The following is a 13,118-nucleotide window of genomic DNA, read 5'->3' as shown; positions in this document are numbered from 1 at the left end:
CCTGAACTGTGTCCAAAATAAATAAACACATATTACAACATAACATGTTATTAGAAGCAAGGCAAATTGGGATTTTTTTTTCCACCCATTAACACCTCAATGAAGAGCTATGTAATTTTATAACCTCGTTCGATCAGTTCAACATTTACAGAGGAATGTATTGCAGCTAAAATCCAGGTGTGGCTGCTCCTCAGGAAGCTGTGACCATAGTGGATATACTGGGAGGGACGTACCCGTATCTGTATAACACTGGAGGGAAAAGGGGAACTTTGCTCTTATTTAATGGACTGAACATGATGACTGTGCGGCTGGCAGCTGTGCTCCTGTGTATGCTGTATGTGTCTGAAGGTAAGATACACCTGTATTATTTGCCTAGACGAGGAGTAACCTATAGTCTGACTATAGCAAATATATGGAGCCAACATAAGGACATCATAAAAGAAGCCTCTCTACGAGAATCCTTAAGAAAGTGATTTCACGACAACTTTGATTTAAATATAGTATACTAAGCTCACTGTCTCTTCAGCTATCTCTTCTCTCTCCACTTTCGATGGGTTCTCTTTTCTATCTCTTCTATCCCTTCTTTCTTCTGTTTCTTCTACTCTTCTATTTTTTTACATCTCTCTATTTAGTTCCCTCTTATATCCCCTTTTTTACCTCTTCTATTTATTATCTCCTCTTCTCTCTCTCATCTATCTTTTCATTATCTCTCTCCCCTTCTATCTCTTCCTTTTCTCGTCTACACCTTCTCTCTTCTATTTCCTCACACTCATTTATACCTCCAGCTTCTAATTTCTCTTTTATTTTTTCTTTCTTGCTCTCTTCTATTTTCCCCCTTCTATATCTTCTATTTTCTTTCTCATTGATCATTTCTATCCATATCTCTTCTTTTCTAAATCCTCTCTCTCTTTTACCTCTTCTGTCTCTTCACCTCACTCATCTGTCTTCTCTCTGCTCCATTTCTGTTTTTTCACTCTCTTATCTCTTCTAATTATAACTGGTAGTAATAATAATGTATTATTTATATTTGTATTTCAAAACCCCTTGTGTCAGTGAATCAAACAGACTTATTTTTTATCTCATTTTTAGTTTTTATTAACAGAATAACAAGAAAAAGTACATAAAAATTCCAAATGCTCAAATTTTTCCCCTTCTTTAAATTCCAAGCACCATCCATATCCAAAATTAAGCAAATCAGTCATATGTAAATTATAAAAACGTACCTTGATATTGCTGACGGGTTATAGCACCATCTCTGTCAAGCACATAGACTTCTAATGGAAGGAAACTACAAATATACAACATTCTCAGAGCGCTTGAGTCCCGTTGATGGAACTTCCATTGATCAGACACCAATCTTGGGGTAACCCCTTAGTAAGCAGCAGACATGAGATATTTGTTGTCTGATCCAAACAATTTTGATGGGTGTCTGTATCCCGCCATACACATTTAATTTACTACAAATTTGCCTTGATCAGATAATAATTTATTTAAATTAGGATATTTACATTGTATTTTGGTAAAATTGTGGGATTATTGTGTGTATTATTATATATTTTTCAATGGGTAAATAAAAAATAAAAATGCAAATGATTTTTCACAAATAAATCATTCCATCTTAGATAAAGAAGAACTTGAGCATATCTGATTGTTTGTGAACCAAATTTCATTTTGTCAAATGGATTTTAAAAATAAAGGATTAAATATTAACGATTAGTAAGTTGTCAAAATGCATGTTTGGACTTTGTGTTTTGCATAGCTACTAGCTTCTAATATAGGAGAGGATAAGGGGTGTAAAAGGGGTGTAAAGGGGCATGAAATGGGCATAGAGGGGGCACTGGATATGTTTGATCCACAGCCAGTAACCTCCTTGATGCCCATCGCTTATAGCTGGCAAGTATTAGTAGATCTCATTTCTCACAGTATTGCCATCTTGATGACTGACCTAATGTCTTCAGATGCGTGAAGACTTTGACCGTGTTTTTAATGCAGCTTTCCTAATTTAAGTTGGTTTCCACTTTCAGCAGCATTTTCCATTTCAAGTGCAAAATGTTGCACCCAACTGGGAGAAAAAATATCGAAAGCACTTTTAAAGAAAGTGAAGAGCTATGAAATTCAGAAACAGGATGGAAATTGTCACCTTCATGCTATAGTGTAAGTATACAGTTTCATGCCTGAATGATATTCAACTTTGTTAATGCTAAAGCCCAGTCTTATAAATAACAATTTAGACGTATGGAAGATGATCACTATCATGTACCTCAAAGGGATTGTCTCACCAGAGACAACTGTCACAGGTTGGCTAAGCTAGTTGGGAGAACTGAACTGGCCCTAAGACTGGGATCCTTGCGCTAACCCTCAACCCAGTGGTATACTTAAGGGTAATGAGTTCTGGACCCCCAGGGTGTCCCTGTCTCCTATTCATGCCCTGACCTAACCGCCCACACCCTCCGCCACCCCCAGGGTGGACAAGACACACCGAGGTAACTCCCTTCCAAAAAAAAGACACAGACATGAGGAAGAACTGAAACTCACTCACTCTGAAAACAACCCCAAAGGGAAGACAAAGGCACGGGGGGAAATAAAATATAATGGAGGAAGTAACACACACCAAGGGATACTTTCCCAGCATACTAGCAACGGATTACGGGTCACCAAGGAGGATTGCTAAGGGCACCGGATATTCGCAAGAGCACGAGCAGATGCTATCTTTGTCGATCTCCTAACAAACTCCCCAGCCTTAAATAGGGAGAGACCAGCTGTGGATGATAATCAGCAACCTGCTCAGAGAAGGATTAACGCCTACATATCTGAGAGCAGTGGACACAACTTAGCCGATGCCTTGCAGAGCTGAGCATTATAAACAAACCAGATTTCATGTCAGACTCTGCAATGTAAACAGGGTCCAATGCCGTTGCTGTAATCCACGATCCGAACAGCTCATGACAACAACCCATCCAGATTAGAGCCACCATAACTTTGAATAACACCAGCAAACAGCTGATTTTACCAGTAAACCATGGCCAGCTTTACAAGTATATCACATTCAGATTAATGGTAACCCCTGTAATGCATAGAGAGTTCCAGTTTGCCAGGGTGGGCATCACTATTAGAGAGTGGTTTTGGCTTGTGGTTTTGGCTCATAGAGTCGAGTCTGAGAAGATTCCCCAGTAAGACAATTGAGTAGATGTTGTTTCTTTGACCATTTTTAATTGACCCATTCAGCTTCATAGAAAGTGGCAGCTTTTGCATGCTTAACTCTCTACCCAAAAAAAAGGGTGGACCTAATTTTTTATAATGGGTATAAGATTTGTAAATCTTATAATAGGCTGTTATTTGTTTTTCAGTTTGTACCTGAATTATAAGAGCCTGTGTATGAATCCTAAAAATATGCGGGTCAGGCAGTGGATCCGAAGGAAAAATAAGAAAAATTCTGGTGACGAAGTACAGAAAAAAAATAACCAAGGAAGAAAAAAGAGAAATAAAAAGAACAAGAAGAAAAAGATCAGAAAAGTTATCAGACAACTGCTATAACTATTACCAGTACCCTATTTCCAGTTAGCATTAACATTTCATTACCCAAGGACATATGTCCCCCTCTTGCATTTTTCCTGCAATATTTACTTGCCACATGTACAATTTAATCTTGACAATGCACCATGTCATACATGACATGACAATGTATGTGCTAGAGAGCGGCATTCACAATTCTATAGGGTTCAGGTCTGAAATTTCGTAACACTTTCTTCACACTTGCTCTAGTGATTTGTATTCTGGGAGCTAATGCATTACAAGAAGATGATGTAAGGAACAAAAGGATTTCAGACCCTAAAAAGGCCGATTTAGACCATACGCTTTCAAATGTTGATGACTTTTTGAAACTTCAAAGAGTTTGACAAATGCCAACATTGCGAGCAGTCATTGGCATAAATGAAAAATGACAGATGGGCTACAGTTTCAGTGGAATATCAATATTGTAGCTTCATTAATAATGACCGCTTCCACCCATGTCACAGAACAAGGTCAATGTGATATGGATTTACAAGTCAGAATGTCAACCATATATTAAACTTGAAAGCTATCCCATATTTATTAAATATTTCATAAGTTACTGATCGCTGGGAACTCCACTGATCATGAGACCAGGAGTGCAATGTCCTATGTTTAAATTTGGCTGCAATTAAGCCTGTGCTCAGCTCTTGAATTCCAAGTCTATGAGACTGAGAAAGTTAGACAAGTGCTATCATCTATCTCCATCGGTGTCAAAAACTTTGAATATTATGGCTATGTGCACGCTCAGCTGCTGCTGCATTCAAATAATAACCTTGGGAAGTGATGTGAGTCACAATCAGTGGGAATTCCAGAAATCTTGACGTGATCACTAGTGAAGAGCATGCACTACCATGCTTAGGGGCTCGGTATTCTTTAAGAGTAGTGTGACGCTCAGATGGACACAACTTCAGCACTTGAGTATAATGGAAGTCAATGGAGGACTCTAGCATTTTTTTGGGAAATCATCCAGAAAAATGCTCAAGTCCCCCATTGACCACCATTATACACAGATGCCTGAATCTGGCCATCCGAGCGTCCAACTGCTCATAACAAGTATCAAACACCTTAGCATGGTAGTGCTCTCTCATCGCTAGCTACGAGTATTGAGCACCTGAGCATGGTAGTGCTCGCTCATCACTAGCTAAGAGTGCACATGAGCATGGTAGTGCTCTTTCATCGCTAGCTACGAGTATTGAGCAGCTGAGCATGGTAGTGCTTGCTCATCACTAGCTATGAGTATTGAGCACCTGAGCATGGTAGTGCTCGCTCATCGCTAGCTAAGAGTGCACCTGAGCATGGAAGTGCTCGCTCATCACAAGTGGTCCCCTGTCAATCTCTTTAAGGACAACTTATTTTCTATATGATCTTCTAAACTTATTAGTGTATGGCCAGCTTTACTGCCTTTACAACTAGTAATAAGCACGGTGACTGTATTCAATGGAGAACTGTGGAACGATTTATTGCATTGGAACAAATATAATTGTAACTGAGAATCAGTAATGATATGCACTCACAAAGTTACTCAACTATATAAATGATATGTTTATATAACCTGTAAATGTATATCTATACATAAAAAAGTAAATTGATATTTAAAGGTGAATATAAACATAATGGTGCATTTACATTGGTTGATCGGGAAAGAAAAACACTTGTTTCCTGAAAGTCATATAGTTTAAACAGCCTGTCAATAACCAGATTTTTGAGAAAAACTCTTGTTCGTCTGGTGAATTGATTTTTAAGCTTGATTTAAAATCATTGTTCTTGGTAGCACATGATCATGGATAAACAGAAGATGTGCTGCATAGAACTGTGACAGTCTATGTGCAAACCATCCGTTGTCGATCAGCTTCTATGTAGCTGTTTAACACTACATGACAAGTAGTTGAAATACACGCTAAAGGGTGCTTTACACGCTGTGACATTGCTAGCGATTGTTAGCGATGTCGAGCGCGATAGCACCCGCCCCCGTCGTTCGTGCGACATTTGGTGCTCGCTGCCGTAGCGAACATTATCGCTACGGCAGCGTCACACGCACATACCTTGTCAGCGACGTCGCTGTGACTGCCGAACAATCCCTCCTTCAAGGGGCAGGTGCGTTCAACGACATCACTGCGGCGTCACTAAGCGGCCGGCCAATAGAAGAGGATGGGCGGAGATGAGCGGGACGTAACATCCCGCCCACCTCCTTCCTTCCTCATTGCCGGTGGACGCAGGTAAGGAAAGGTTCGTCGTTCTTGCGGTGTCACACATAGCGATGTGTGATGCCGCAGGAATGACGAACAACATATTAAGGAAAGGAGCGACGTGTCAATGATCACCGTTTTTGAACAATTTTGCGATCGTTGATTGTCGCTCCTTGGTGTCACATGCTGCGATGTCGCTACCGGCGCCGGTTGTGCGTCACTAACGACGTGACCCCGGCGATATATCGGTAGCGATGTCACAGCATGTAAAGCACCCTTAAGAGTAAAGAGGACCTATCAGTGGATTCATGCTGCCCAAACCATGGGCAGCATGGATCAGAGACTGGCTGCTGACAGCTAAATTGTTCTCTCTTTCTATAGTACCCGGCCAGATCTCTAAATATTCTTTGAAGATCTGGATGGTACCATAGTTGGAGATGAGACTATTCCGGTGCCGCCATTGGCCAACTTTTCCCATTACTGCTCTAGTTGATTGACAGGTCTTTCGCTGTATGAGAGATCTGTCAATCAAAAATAGACAGTTTTTTTCCTGGAAGAAACATGGGCAATTTTGCAAACGCTCATCTGAACTCGACCGAACAGAGATTGCACAGCCGTGCACCATGTAGATGAGCTGTACTGCTCCATAATACGGAGCCATTGTGCCAATGTGCAATCACCCTTCAGGGAAAGTCCTCCTCAGTCGTGTGCATAAGTTTGGAAGCAAATGAAAAGTTGTAGAATGGAAAAGCAGGAACGAAAAAGAGGATGTGAATATAAAATAATTTTATATATTTCTATGTCTTTTTCTTTAAAAAAAAAATGTTTTATAAAATATTCTCTTGTTTAGTGTGTGGGGGGAGGGGGGTTAAAAGAAGATTGTTATACGTAGGAAGTATGTGCACTATTTGGGGTCTCCTACAATGGTCACATATGAACTAAGAATGGTCCCTTTATAGGTTTAAAGAGAACCTGTCCTCAGGATTTACCCCTGGAAGGTTTTAGAAATGCTTTATCAGCCACCTAATACCCTCTTTATGATTAGCCCTGCAGACAGCGGACTAGTCAGGACCAAAGTCAATCAATTTAACTGCACAGGGGGAGGGGACATCCACAATAATAACAGATATCTAGTCATGTTCCAGGCTGAGGAGGGAGGAGGAGATGAGGGACGGCTTCTTCTCCTCCTCACACATGCCGGGATGTCGGTTACACTGCTGTGGGCATGTGCTTACACCGCGCAATGGCTTTATTGGCAGTGGACCTGGACTAGTCAAGCAGGGAGAGCATGGAACATTAAGCTTCGTCTTTAAACACTTGCATTTATTGATTAAGGATAATTCCAACATCATGAAAGATGGTATTATTCTGATGAAGATGTCCTAATACCTTCTAGAGGTAAATCCTGATGACTCACGCCATACGAGTAAAGATACCGGATGAACCAGAAATGTGTTTGTGTTTCTGCTGATGGACAGTGTTTGGATAGAAAGATGTTTTTATAACTTTACAAATAAAGTAAAAGATTTTATATCAGTTGAGCTGGATCCTTTTTCAAAATACCATGCCGGTTTCCATCCCTGGCACTAATGCTGCTCAGAGCTATGGGAAGAAATAGGCTTTGTCATTGAGCTGGCTTCTTCCTTCATTGTATATCATTATTGTTTAACTGTCAATAAGAGGCGATCAACACATCACATCAAGCTCAAGATGCAAAAAAATAAGCTGTCACTGATTCCCAGATCTGAAAAATGAGAATGCTACGGGTCTTGAAAAATGGCGACAAAAGCACAATTCTTTTTTTTGACAAATTTTTCCTTTTTTCCCCCTGGCTTAGATAAAAGTAAAACTATACATGTTTGGTATCTATGAACTCATAACAACCTGGAGAATCATACTGCCAAATTAGTTTTACCATATAGTGAACATGGTAAGTAAAATTCCCCAAAAAACAATCATGGAATTGCACTTTTTTTTGGAATTTCACTGCACTTAGATTTTTTTTCTCCGTTTTCCAGTAGAATATGTGGCAGGGTGAATGGTGTCATTCACAGGTACAACTCGTCCCTCAAAAAACAAGCCCTCATATGGCTATACTGAAAAATAAAAAAGTTATAGCTCTTAGGAAGAAGCGGAGGCAAAAACAAAACCGAAAAAGGGAAAAGCGCCCAGGGCTGAAGGGGTTAAGTATTACACATTTCCTAGTGAAATCAATGGCTTGCCTGTGTAATTCAGGACAGAACAATATACGTTCTACATTCTGGCCCTGGGATGAGTCTCCTGAACAAAATACCCCCTCCCCTCTATTGGCTTACCAGCAGGGTCGGACTGGCCCACCAGGCTGCTGGGGATCCCCCGGTAGGCCCTGAGCCCTTAGTGGGGCTTCACATAAGGCCTCAGGCTGGTAACCCCGGGCTGGGCTAGGGCAGGGGGCCCCAGGCAGCTCTACCAGCGGCAGTGCTGAGGCCACAGGGCCAACAGTTTCTATGTTGACCGGTGCTGCACTGCTCCTTTAATTGTTTGTGTGCCGTACCAGCCATGTCACAGTTAACAGACATGGCCACATCTGGTGTGATGTCACACAGTGCGCCGTGCACTCAGCACTGCTGCTTCCCACTGGAGAGGATCTGCAATAGAGCCTACGGGCTGGAAGGGAGACAAGCTGGGGGAAGGTAAGAACTCCCCTAATATGTGTGTATGTTTGTGTATATGTCTGTTTATATGACTTTTATTTGCATACATGAGTATAATCTGTGTACATATTTGTGTATGTACAGTATGTCTGTACATTAGTGCATGTGCTTGTCTGCAGTCTTGTGCATGCATGTGCCTGTGTGTCTATGTATTTGTGCTTGTCTGTGCATAGGCTTGACTGTGTGCATGTATGTGTCTACCTGTGTGTGCATGCTTGTGCCTGTGTGTTTATGTATGTGTGTGTGCATGTGTTCATTCTTGTGCATGTGTTTGCCTGTCTGCATGTCTAAATATGTGTGTGTCTGTGTGCATGCATGTGCCTGACTGCAGTCGTGTGCATTTCTGTATGTGTGCGTGTGTCTGTTTGTGTGGTTATGTATGTGTGCGTTTTTGCATTCATGTGCGTGTCCATGTGAATATGTGCATATGTCTGTCTACGCGCACCTGTATGCATATGTGTACGTTTTTGTGCATGCCTATGTGTCTGTCTATGTGTATGTGTGCCTGTTAGTGTATCAGCAAGTCTGTGTGTGTATGTATGTAAGCGTGTATGTATGTAAACATGTGTATGTGCACATTTCTCTGTCTACATATGTGTGCCTGTCTTCATGTCTGTGTGCTTGTCTTCATGTGTGTTCATGTCTGTGTATTTACGTTTGTATGAGTGAGTGAACTTGTCTGCATGAGTGTGCATTTGTCTGCATTTGTTGCATATGTCTGTGTGCATTTGTCTGCATATATCTGTGTGCCTGTCTACTAGAGTTGAGCGCGGTTCGCGGTTCGTGGTTCTCCAGTTCGCGGCTCGAGTGATTTTGGGGGCTGTTCTAGATCGAACTAGAACTCGAGCTTTTTTGCAAAAGCTCGATAGTTCTAGATACGTTCGAGAACGGTTCTAGCAGCAAAAAGCAGGGCTTTTTACAGCTACAGTGTGCAGGAGCCATCGCTGGCAGCCTGCCAGAAGCTGGTAACCAAGATAAACATCGGGTATCCAAGCAAAGCGCTTTGGTTAGTAACCCGATGTTTATCCTAGTTACGTGCAGGAAGCCCACACTTCCCCGCTCAGCTCGCTCCACCCCCTCCTGCCCGCGGCATGTACACACGTACACACACACACACACACACACACACACTCTGCACACATGGCCCCGCTCGGCTTACCTGCGGTGATGAAGTCCTGCCATCCCGACCTCAGCGCTGTCACTGTCCTCCATGGCCGCCGCTTGTCACATCACCTTCTCTCGCTTCCGACCCGAGACTGACTAGCGGTGACGTCACGGGCCTCTCGCGATACTTGGCTGTGAAGGCGGCGGTCATTGAACTCAGTGACAGGTGCTGTCGGCAGTGCAGGACATCAGCGCAGGTAATGTACCTCGCTGACAGAAGCACTTGTCATGCCCTGCAGTGACCTGGGCTGACCTATTGATGTTAGCTCAGGTCACTGCACTGCTCTCCCAGCCAATGGGGAACATTCTGCTCTTCATTGACTGGGACAGTGTGGATCGTCATGGCAACCCCTTGGATTACACCAGACCTGGATTTGTTTTTCTTTCTAATAAATTGGTTAAAGAGGGAATGTTTTGGGGAGTGTTTTTTCAAATAAAAATGTGTTTGTCGTCTATTTTTTTTATTACTGACTGGGTTGGTGATGTCGGGTATCTGATAGACGCCTGACCTCACCAACCCCAGGGCTTGATGCCAGGTGACATTACACATCTGGTATTAACCCCATATATTACCCCGTTTGCCACCGCACCAGGGCGCGGGATGAGCTGGGGCGAAGCACCAGGATTGGCGCATCTAATGGATGCGCCACTTCTGGGGCGGCTGCGGCCTGCTATTTTTAGGCTGGGTAGAGTCCAATAACCATGGACCTCCCTAGTCTGAGAATATCAGGCCCCAGCTGTCTGCTTTACCTTGGCTGGTGATCCAATTTTGGGGGGACCCCTACGTGTTTTTTTTAATTATTTAATTAATTTAAAATAACAGCGTGGGGTGCCCTCAGTTTTGGATTACCAGCCAAGGTGAGGTTGCCAGCTGTGGTCTGCAGGCTGCATCCGTCTGCTTTACCCTAGCTGGCTATAAAACTAGGGGGAACCCTGCGTCATTTTTTTTTTCATTTTTTTGGCTAAATACAAAGCTAAGCACCCCTTAGTGCCACATGAAAGGCACCAAAGGGTGCAAAATTACAAAATGCAGGAGAGTGGGACATTATGTGTCTTTCTGCCATTATAATGACAGAAAAGACTGATATGAAGTGCACAAGCACAGGAAAATCACCAGAGCGCTCTACGCTGTGAAAACCAGTAGAAAATGGCACTAGAGTGAACATGTGACCACCTCATGTAGGATGAAGCTATGGATCCTGGGTAAATTTATGCATTTACCCTCCTTCAGTTTTTTTGCAGTACACAAAAAAAACGGAAGGCACACGGCTGACAAACAGATGACATACGGACCGTCTACGGAACGGAAACGGATGCCACACGGATGCACCCGTGAAAAAAAATGGACTGTTTTTTGCAGACCGCAAAAATGGATCGGTCGTGTTAATGTAGCCTTATTCTGATCTGCCGTTTATAAACAGCAGGCAGAAATAAGTGAATAACGCCCCCCAGCGTCAGAAAATCTCCGGGGTTTCAGGGCTAGCTGAGACCCTGGAGATCATGATTCAGGACGTTTTTTCCGTTCCCCGCTCACGTGATCACAGGTATACACCGTACACCGATGATCACGTTACAGTAAATGACAGCGCCGGTAAAAAATTATTTATCTCCCATCTGGCATGAACAAACACTTCTTCTCCACTTCTTCTCCACTTCTCCACTTCTTCTCCACTTCTTCTCCACTTCTCCACTCCTTCTCCACTTTTTCTCCACTTTTTCTCCACTTTTTCTCCACTTTTTCTCCACTTCTTCTCCACTTCCTCTCCATTTTTTCTCCACTTTTTCTCCACTTTTTCCTCCACTTTTTCTCCATTTTTTCTCCACTTTTTCTCCACTTTTTCTACATTTTTTTCTCCACTTTTTCTCCACTTTTTCTACATTTTTTCTCCACTTTTTCTCCACTTTTTCTCCATTTTTTCTCCACTTTTTCTCCATTTTTTCTCCACTTTTTCTCCATTTTTTCTCCACTTCTCCACTTTTTCTCCACCTTTTCTCCACTTTTTCTCCATTTTTTCTCCACTTTTTCTACATTTTTTTCACCACTTTTTCTCCACTTTTTCTCCACTTTTTCCTCCACTTTTTCTCCATTTTTTTCTCCACTTTTTCTCCACCTTTTCTCCACTTTTTCTCCATTTTTTCTCCACTATTTCTACATTTTTTCTCCACTTTTTCTCCACTTTTTTTCTACTTTTTCTCCATTTTCTCTCCACTTTTTCTCCACTTTTTCTCCACTTTTTCTCCATTTTTTTCTCCATTCTTTCTCCACTTTTTCTCCACTTTTTTCAACTTTTTCTCCACTTTTTCTCCACTTTTTCTCCATTTTTTCTCCACTTTTTCTCCACTTTTTCTCCACTTTTTCTCCACTTTTTCTCCATTTTTTCTCCACTTTTTCTCCATTTTTTCTCCACTTTTTCTCCACTTTTTCTCCACTTTTTTTCCACTTTTTCTCCATTTTTTTCTCCACTTTTTCTCCACTTTTTCTCCACTTCTCCACTTTTTCTCCACCTTTTCTCCACTTTTTCTACATTTTTTCTCCACTTTTTCTACATTTTTTCTCCACTTTTTCTCCATTTTTTCTCCACTTTTTCTCCATTTTTTCTCCACTTCTCCACTTTTTCTCCACCTTTTCTCCACTTTTTCTCCATTTTTTCTCCACTTTTTCTACATTTTTTTCACCACTTTTTCTCCACTTTTTCTCCACTTTTTCCTCCACTTTTTCTCCATTTTTTCTCCACTTTTTCTCCACCTTTTCTCCACTTTTTCTCCATTTTTTCTCCACTTTTTCTACATTTTTTTCTCCACTTTTTCTACATTTTTTCTCCACTTTTCCTCCACTTTTTTTCTACTTTTTCTCCATTTTCTCTCCACTTTTTCTCCATTTTTTCTCCACTTTTTCTCCATTTTTTTCTCCATTCTTTCTCCACTTTTTCTCCACTTTTTTTCAACTTTTTCTCCACTTTTTCTCCACTTTTTCTCCATTTTTTCTCCACTTTTTCTCCACTTTTTCTCCACTTTTTCTCCATTTTTTCTCCACTTTTTCTCCACTTTTTCTCCATTTTTTCTCCACTTTTTCTCCACTTTTTTTCCACTTTTTCTCCATTTTTTTCTCCATTTTTTCTCCACTTTTTCTCCACTTCTCCACTTTTTCTCCACCTTTTCTCCACTTTTTCTACATTTTTTCTCCACTTTTTCTACATTTTTTTCTCCACTTTTTCTCCACTTTTTCTCCACTTCTTCTCCACTTTTTCTCCACTTTTTCTCCACTTTTTCTCCACTTTTTCTTCATTTTTTCTCCACTTTTTCTCCACTTTTTCTACATTTTATTCTCCACTTTTTCTCCACTTTTTCTCCACTTCTTCTCCACTTTTTCTCCACTTTTTCTCCACTTTTTCTCCATTTTTTCTCCACTTTTTCTCCACTTTTTCTCAATTTTTTCTCCACTTTTTCTCCACTTTTTCTCCACTTCTCTATTTTTTCTCCACTTTTTCTCCACTTTTTCTCCACTTTTTCTCCACTTTTTCTC

The 13,118-nt window shown here is 41.3% G+C and overlaps 1 protein-coding gene across 1 annotated transcript; it reads left to right on the top strand.

Moving 5' to 3' along the window:
• Positions 1 to 291: 291 nt before the first annotated feature.
• Positions 292 to 7,228, top strand: CCL28 (C-C motif chemokine ligand 28). Its single transcript, XM_075342703.1, has 3 exons — positions 292 to 348; positions 2,025 to 2,154; positions 3,348 to 7,228. Exons 1-3 carry the CDS (start codon positions 294 to 296, stop codon positions 3,532 to 3,534), a joined length of 372 nt encoding a protein of 123 aa, XP_075198818.1. The 5' UTR covers positions 292 to 293; the 3' UTR covers positions 3,535 to 7,228.
• The last annotated feature ends 5,890 nt before the right edge of the window (positions 7,229 to 13,118 follow it).

The sequence above is a fragment of the Anomaloglossus baeobatrachus genome, chromosome 1 (assembly GCF_048569485.1).
Source record: "Anomaloglossus baeobatrachus isolate aAnoBae1 chromosome 1, aAnoBae1.hap1, whole genome shotgun sequence".
NCBI classification, from domain to species: domain Eukaryota; kingdom Metazoa; phylum Chordata; class Amphibia; order Anura; family Aromobatidae; genus Anomaloglossus; species Anomaloglossus baeobatrachus.
This window is presented reverse-complemented; position numbering and strand designations above follow the sequence as displayed.

Coding starts and splice junctions, on each gene's coding strand:
- CCL28 (XM_075342703.1), top strand. CDS start 294: ATGATGACTGTGCGGCTGGCAGCTGTGCTCCTGTGTATGCTGTATGTG. Junction 349..2,024: donor TATGCTGTATGTGTCTGAAG/GTAAGATACACC, acceptor TTCCACTTTCAG/CAGCATTTTCCATTTCAAGT. Junction 2,155..3,347: donor TGTCACCTTCATGCTATAGT/GTAAGTATACAG, acceptor TTTGTTTTTCAG/TTTGTACCTGAATTATAAGA.